Raw genomic sequence first — 8,435 nt, 5'->3', positions numbered from 1 at the left:
GTACAACAAATGTAATGGATATCTCACCCAAGATTAGATTACAAAATACTGAACTCTGCCTTTCCCACATTTTCTTAGGGTCTTCTTGCTTGCTTTATGTATTATGAGTTAAAATGCCCTAAAGAGAGGCCTACATGCAAGGAACTGCAGGGGAACTACAGACAATATCTAGTGAGGAAATGAAGCCCTCAGTCTTAAGAGCCTGCAAGAAACTGAATTCACTGTATTTACTTGAGTAAGCTTGAAGGCAGATTCACCCCAGTTGAGCCAAAGCATCCCAACTGCAGGGATCTGGATTCTTTACTTACAGAAGCTGTGTGATATAAGTAATTCCTGTTTTGAGCCATTAAGTTTTGGGTAATTTGTTAAGTAGTAACAGACAACTAATACAGCTTCTGTAGAGCAAACTATCTTTTTGTTACTTTATGAAGTGGGTTTAATAGTGCCTACTCAAGAGTTTTTGAGAGGTACTTAAAGGAAACAATGTCACTGTTGTTACTGCATCATTTTAATCACATTAACTGTTAATATACACAAAGTAGCATTAAGGCATAAGATATTTCTTCCTTTAGGAGTATTCATGAAATTACTTTTAAGTTCCTGCCAATAGAACTTTTGAATCTTTTTATTTGAAAGCTGTTCAACAGAATAAGACTTATCCAGCTAGAGATGCTAACTTTACTGCTTTATTTTTGGGCTAACTGCTGAAAGTCATAGACCACAATTGAAATCAACCATGCCTTAATTCTTTGGTTCCCATAGTGAAGGCCAAGACTACAGTATTAAACTGTGTACTGGGTTGAATAATGTCCTCTGGACACTTGTGTCCACCTCAGTCCTATGAATGTGACCATATTGGGATATAAGGTCCTTACAAATGTAATTAGTTAAGATGAGATCAGACTGGATTAGAGAAAATGGCTCCTTAAATTCAGTGACTCCTCATAAGAATGCCATGTGAAGATATAGAGGGAGGAGATGATGTGATAGTGGAAGAGTTTGGGATTGGAATGATGTAATCATAAGCCAAGGAGCACCAAGGATTGCTGACTACTATTAGAAGCTAGGAGAGACTTAGAACAAATTCTCCCTCAGAACCTTTAGAAGGAACCAACCCTGCCAAAGCCTTGTTTCTGACCTCTAGCCCAAACTGCAAGAGAATAGGATCTGTTGTTTTAAACTATCCAGTTTGTGGTCATTTGTTAATGTAGCGCAAGGAAAGTGCAGATTTTGCTACCAGGAAGTGGAATGCTGCTGCATAACAAATACCTAAAAATAGTGAAGTGACTTTGGAGTTTGTTCCTGGGTAAGAGCTAGAAGAATTCTGAGTGACATGGTACAAAAAAAATCTGGATGGCCTTACAAGAGCCTATTGGTAGTAATATGGACACCAAGGGCAATTCTGGTGAGATCTCTAAAGGAGGTGAGTACTGTAGAAAACAATCATCTTGGATTCGTATGTTGTTATGAATAATGTTGGTAAAAATATGAACATCATAGGTGCTTCTGATGAGACCTCAGCCAAAAATAGGGAACATGGTATTGGATTGAATACTGAAGGAAAGGTGATCCTTACTGGAAAGTGACAGAAAACAGCCAAATTCAGTGTTCTACTGTTGGCTAGAAAATAGAACTTACAAATGAATTTGGATATTTAGCTGAAATTCACAAGCAAAATATGGAAGGTGTGACCTGATTTCTTGCCTCTTGTGTAAAAATAAAGGGGACAACTGTTCAGCAGAAAGGGATCAGAATATGATTATTTGGAAAATTCATAGCCTCTCCCTTTCCATATTGCAAAAGATGCAATGGTATATTCTGGAGAAATCACTAGACACAGGGATGAAAAACCTGCTGTAGAAAGTAGGCATTTGACCATGGATCCAATCAACCAACTCAGCAGAATCCAGGAATAGAAACTAGGAATAGAGGTCTGTTAGGGTCTGTAAACAAGTCAAGATGGCGCCTGGCATTTTGCAGAGGGAGTGGTTTGTGAAGTAACGCCAGCGAGCCATTAAGTGTGGAGATTCCTTATTGGTTGACTGCTGTATCTAGTTTATGTTAATTAAGATAAGCTGTGTGGAATGTATATATACCCCTCCTGTCCTACAATAAACGGCTCCCACTCCTGCTGTATCAATCTACACAAGTTGCTCGTCACCCCCCGGTTATTTTGCTGCAGCCGGACTGCGGCAGAGATCATCCAGGAAGAATCTGGAGAACTGTGATGTCTTGGTATAGACCCCTTGATATCCATGGAAGACTGCTGGTTTGGGGGATATTTTATATCAGCATAAACTGATATAACAGTTCTTAAGGAGACAGAGATGGGACAAAGTGAAGAAAAGCTATTCAGCTTCTCTAATTCTGTGAGCAGGAAGCAGGCTGCCCATAGAGTAGAACTGCTGCCAAGGGCCAAGAGGGCAGATCTCATGGAGAATCCTGGAGGATGGCATTGTTAGAGCCTCCATTGGCACAGAGGGCAGGTAGTGCCACAGGTGTCCTTGAAACCTAATGAAATTTTCCCTACTGGATCGCAAAATTGCTTTAGACCATTTTCTCTCTTGGTATGGGGATGTCTATCTTATGCTTGTCCCATACCATTGTAATTTGGAAGCTGGAAATTTGATTCCTAGTTTTACTGGAAAGGTATGAGGTAGAGTTTTCCAGAGGCTTTATGGTGTGATATGGTAACAGACTGAATACAATGTAGATGTGAGAATCTGCTATGTTCTATTAAGCCAAATGTTCAAGAGACTTGCAAAATTGTTTAAAAAAAATCCACTCATTTAATCTTCGTTTTGGAGAAGTTATTCTATTAAAAATATGTATTTTAATATACTGGTTTATTTTTTTTCTAGTTCTAAATTTTTCCAGTTTTAATCTTAGTTTGGTAAGTATTGTTAGGTTTTACCCACATACAGAAAAGCTTTTTGAAATCCTCAATAGATTTTAAGAATATAAAAAGAAACCTGAGCCTACAAAATTTGAAAATCATTGGCTTAATTGTAAATTCTTGATTCCAAAAAAGGGTGCCTAGCTGCTTTTTGGAAAGTATGATCAACTTATCATATACAATGAATGTAGTACTTACAAGAATGAACTATAGACTCACAAAAAAATGTTAGATTTTTACTTAAGATTATCTGGCCCGTTTCCTCATAAAATAGGAAAAGAAAACCTATCTTATTGAAGATTGAATTTGATAATATATAAAAGGGTAACTATTATAATTATTGAATACAAATATTTTCATTCAATGAGGTTAAGTGGTTTCTTGGTTTGTGGCTATAAGAAGAGGAGAACAAACTGAGGTATGTGGCCTCAAATTTGAATGTTTGACAAATCAAATCCCCACTTATTACTTACTGGACCTAATATGGAGAAACTTTGCGAGACATGAAGACACCAAGTGTAGAGGAAGGAATTGTAGAAGTCTTCTGGACCATGGGATTTTCTTTTCCCTGGGGAAAATCTTTTGGTCGATTATCATAGTACTTGCTTGTTACAACTGGTAAAATACTCATTAAGGACTATAATTTTCATGACTAAGTTTTTTTTTTTTTTTTTTTTTGTATATACAAACCCAAATAACATTTTCAAATCATAAGAGTCTTATTTATTTCTAGCAACACCAGCTCAATTTTAGGTACTCTTCTCTCTAGTGCAAATTCTACATGAACATGGCTAGAGGTTAGAGGTTAGAAGATGGATATCAATATTTTAAGAGTGTCTTCTGTTCTCCCCTATGTACACTTCTTGCCAAACTGCGACTGGCCTCTCTGTAAGGTGCCATCACTATAATCATGCTCCAAACAACATCAGCATCCAAATTTCATGCTTTATTTGGCGGGAAGAGGTCTTGGGAAATTGGCTATAAACTATCATTGACTTTGGAAGTAGATAAAAGATCTTAGAAAATCTCCCTATTCCTTCCCCATCGATCTGTGCCTAATTGATAAATGGTTCTACTCTGTAAGCAAGGAAATGGAAAACTTATTAGCATAAATTTCCTTGCTATCATCAGCAACAGCAATTCAGGTACTCAGGATCAGTATTTAATAACCTATGGGGACAGTAAGATTTAATTCCCAGAAGGAAAAACCAGTTCTTTAGTTATTTTCCTTCTATCACAATGGAAGAGCCTAATCACTATTAAAGATGGAAAAAAAAGAAAAAGAAAAACCAGGCTGGGGCTGTAGCTTAGTGCTAGAGTGCTTGCCTGGCATACGTGAGGCACTGGGTTCCATCCTCAGTACCACATAAAAATAAATAAAATAAAGGTATTATGTCTGTCCACAACTAAAAAATATTTAAAAATAAAACCATCCTATTTTAATTGTAAACCTCTTAACAGTCTCTACTACATCCTAGTTTATATTTTTCTTCACTGTCCTTGTTTGAATCATAGGCCACATTTTACTTGATGTTGAGTATCATCTGTCCTAAGTTACATAAAGGCGAGGATTTCCGCCCTTCTTGTTTGTTGCTATTTGACTTCATTTTTGCTACTGTGTGATATAATTTTAAAAAGTGGGGTACAATTTTCCATTTGTACATAAACTATATGAAACTCTGCAAATAATGGGTATTAGGTACTTGTGTGATATTAATGTGGCTAGAGACACCAATATGAAGGAATGCCTGTATGATTCAGTGAAAATCCCACCTGTATATCTTCTGCCCCTGCCCCATGAGATTACGTTGTTTTAGGTGAAAGATTTATTTTGATTGTCTGATATTCCATAGATAGTCAATAACACTGGCATTCATTCAACTTGTAGTTACTTCTAATATACTATATATCAGGTATCCTTTCAATTTGGATGGATCCTTTAAAAAAATGAATGAAGACACAGTCTTTGTACTAAGAAATTTAACTTATAATTTTATATGTAGAACTAATGAAGATATGGAGACGCATTTTGACATCCATGTCTTCCTCACTCCTATGTAATCTCTACACTATGTATGATTACCCAGATGGATCTTTAAAGGATATTTGCTTCCACAGGTAAGAACAGAACATCATGCTCAGTCATAATCTCAATATTGTGAGAGATGTGTGCTGATCCCTTGGCACCCTCCTCTCCAATAGCCATGGCAAACAGCTCCACCTTCAGCTCTGCCTGCAAACCAGCTGCCACCTATAAGACAAATGTAGCCGTAGCAGTAGACAAACACACCGAGTTCAAATCCTGATTTTTACCTAATTTAGGCAAGTTACTTAAACTCTCATCTTCAATTTTCTTATTTCTAAATTTGGCACTAAATTAATTATAGTGTTCTAAGCATTTAGCAAAATTATTTTCTAGGATTAGGTAGAATTGAGTAAATGGGACCCAGAATAAATTTTTCAGGGGGTAAATTTGGGGAAAAATCATAAGGAAACTAAATGCCAGGGTATTAGAAGTGACACTAAAGGCAAATTTCTGCAATACCCACAATTGTGCTATTTCTTGAATATTAATTGAGAATTTTTTTATTGGCATCCTTGCAGGTGGAGATTAATTTAAGATAACTATAAATGTAATCTTAAGATGAATCTAAGAGAATAGGTGAATTCCCTAACATTCCTACCCAGTGCCTTGGTCTTAGTGTTCCTAATACAGGATGTGTAAAGTGACAAAGCCAGTAGAGGGAGACAGAATTAGTTTAAATGCAAAACTACTTAGATTTGAAAGCTACATGGAGGAGGCTTGTACCAACAGAAAAGAAACCTGATACATAAAGAAGTAGAAACACAGCAAGGCATGGGCTTCTTGCCTTGTTCCTTGAAAAGAATACTAGCCAGGAAAGAAAGAGCTGTTTATGTTTCTAAGCTGCCTCTCCAGGAGGTGAGTTAAAAAGCAGACTTGGGAACAGTTATCTGGAAAAAAATAAATAAATCAGAAACTACCACATGGAAAGCAATTAGATACAAATGGAATTTTTTCAATATAGTTTTATAAATAATAGAATTGAAAAATGTTTCAGTTTTTTCAACAATGTGCATATATGCATACTGGAGGGGATCCAACAGCTCTGTTCCTGAGAATCAGACCCTCAGTTCTCCAAGCCCAAAAATCAAAACAGGGCTGGGTAATGACGAAATTCAGCATGAGGCGAGCTGGAATATTGCCATCACGCAGGTTTACCCAGGCTTTGAGCATACTCATTTAAAGTTGGCGACTAACCAAGCTGAACAGTGGTTAGATTTACATATGGTGAAGTCTATAGATTATATTTTTTGCTAGAGCCAAAACTTACTGTCAAAAAGAAATGAAAAAAAAAAAAACTAGAAAAAAAAATCTTAACAGTATAGAGTGAGCTTCAAAGAATACACCCTGGGTTTTTATTATTTATAAAGGTTGATCCAACAGTCATTTCAGCTTTTGGCATAATTCCTACTTTAGATTAAAATGAGATTTACTAACTTCCCAGAACATGAAAGAGGATTTGCTTTGATTTTTGTTTTGCTTTATGTTGTGAAGATTCTGAAATCTTAACATAATACAGTGGATGAATTATTTCAGAGAGGCACTCATGAATTTGTGGACTTAGTCTCAACACGTACTTTTATTTGGAGTTTCATCCTTTGTAATGCTGTTTTTCTGTTGATTATGAGATAACAGAGGTAGAAGTGGGCTAAGACTGTTCTAAACTTCCTCGTTGACAGATAAGGAAAAGGCTCAGAGCATTAACTAACAACATCAGCATTTTTGGGGGTATAGTCAAGAAGCCAATGGACTTTGCACTATTCCAGACTGACCCATCTATGTGAGGGAATAACAACTCTGCTGCTTTAAGAGATGGAGACCCAGGGAGCATTGTGTACTTGTTACAGTCCCAGATACCCTTGCTAACTGCTCTTCTGAGCCTAAGTTTATAGTCCCATCTGTGATAAATGGCTCGTATATTTACCAGATTTCCTACTTCATTCTATCACTTAATCATATGCACCTTGAGTACCTGCCATGTGCCTGGCTCTGTAAGCTCTCTGTGTGTCTTACTCTTTTTGGTTTTTTTTTTTTTTTTTTTTTGGTATCAGGGATTGAATTCAGGAACACTTAACCACTGAACAACATCCCCAACCTCTTTTTATTTTTATTTATTTTTGTTATTGTTTTTTTAGAAACAGGGTCTTGTTGAGTTGCACAGGGCCTTGCTAAATTGCTGAGGCTGGCTTTGAAGTTGTGATCCTCTTGCCTCAGCCTCCCTAGCCACTGAGATTACAGGAGTGAACCTCAGTTTTAACATCCTCTGCACCTAAGCACTATCAGTGTCATATGGGAGGAGCTCAGTTTGCTGAGTGAGAAGAAAGGGATGTTAAAGCAGCCAAATGATGGACTAACCAACCTGCATGCATGATTTTATTACATTTAGTGATGAACTTTTGTTTACAATATATCATATTTCTGAAATTAGAATTTAAAATAAGTGGGTAGGGATATAGCTCAGTTGGTAGAGTGCTTGCCTTGCATGCACAAGGCCCTGGGTTCAATCCCCATCAACCCCCCCCCCCAAAAAAAAAGAAGTTAAAATAAGTGACAATATATCATTAATATACTTTTCTTGTCACTAAACATCTCATTTGGGGGAATGTATCAAAGTCAGAATAAGTTATCAAATTCGTTTTTTTCAGAGAACTTTGGAGAACTGAATCCGCTGATAAATAGCTACCCATTTCTTAATATGGCATTAAAAAATATTCCCTGGCAAAAACCAAGAGAGCACACCAGACTTGTGTAAAATAGAATAGAATAATTACTGGTTTTTCTGAAGGATTTTTCACTTTGCAGAAGAATTTAATTTTAAGTTTAACTTTGAAATTAGTCTTCATACATAACTGTACGTAACCATACTCCTTGAGCAAGTGAGGGGAGCTTCAGAAATGTTTCTGTAACTAGAAGTTTAACTCTGCTTAACACAGGATCTTTCCCATGGTGCTTAAAGGAAACAAATGATATCATGCCACATACTTTATCAATAGTAGGAATGTTTTGCTTATAATAGTAGAAAAATTATACCTGGTTAGAACTGAATGGGTAGAATGGTTTAAAAGGTCACTTCACTGGGAACATAGAAATCCACAGGTGCGTGCACACACATACAACAGATAACACATAATAAGACTTACAGGCCCAGGTTTGTAAGTCACTTTCAGTCCAGTACTGGGTGCGGGCTGCTTCACTCTAAACCTACCAGGAAGAAAGATGGAAATAAATGTATGCTATAATGAAAAATGTGAGCAATTAACTAGGATGTTATACAACCAAGGAGGTGTTAATATTTGTTACACAGGAGCCAGGGGTCCATAGCATTAGAAAAACAACCATAATATTCAGTTGGGAGGAGAATTTGGGGCCCATTTCACAACTGCCTTTCCGGCAGGTTTCATCAACATTCAATGGACTCCAACCTGAGTTTCCACCTTTTGTTATTGTAGCTGATGA

At 36.8% G+C, this 8,435-nt stretch overlaps 1 protein-coding gene across 2 annotated transcripts in view; it reads right to left on the bottom strand.

Annotated features, from left to right (window-relative positions):
* Positions 1-8,435, bottom strand: part of Spag17 (sperm associated antigen 17) — a 212,105-nt gene that overhangs the window by 7,034 nt on the left and 196,636 nt on the right. For both annotated transcript variants that reach the window (XM_046458329.2, XM_058583589.1), the window contains 3 exons: positions 8,120-8,180; positions 5,003-5,147; positions 3,370-3,514 (listed from right to left, as the gene is read on the bottom strand). In XM_046458329.2, coding sequence (XP_046314285.1) covers positions 3,375-3,514; positions 5,003-5,147; positions 8,120-8,180 — 346 coding nt within the window. In that variant the 3' untranslated portion in view covers positions 3,370-3,374. The remainder of the gene's footprint in view (positions 1-3,369; positions 3,515-5,002; positions 5,148-8,119; positions 8,181-8,435) is intronic.

Source organism: Marmota monax, unplaced genomic scaffold (assembly GCF_021218885.2).
Source record: "Marmota monax isolate L192 unplaced genomic scaffold, Marmota_monax_Labrador192_F-V1.1 WCK01_AAM20220418_F8-fsc00087, whole genome shotgun sequence".
Taxonomy (NCBI): domain Eukaryota; kingdom Metazoa; phylum Chordata; class Mammalia; order Rodentia; family Sciuridae; genus Marmota; species Marmota monax.
Note: the sequence above shows the minus strand (reverse complement) of the source record. Positions and strands in the feature narration are given on the sequence as shown.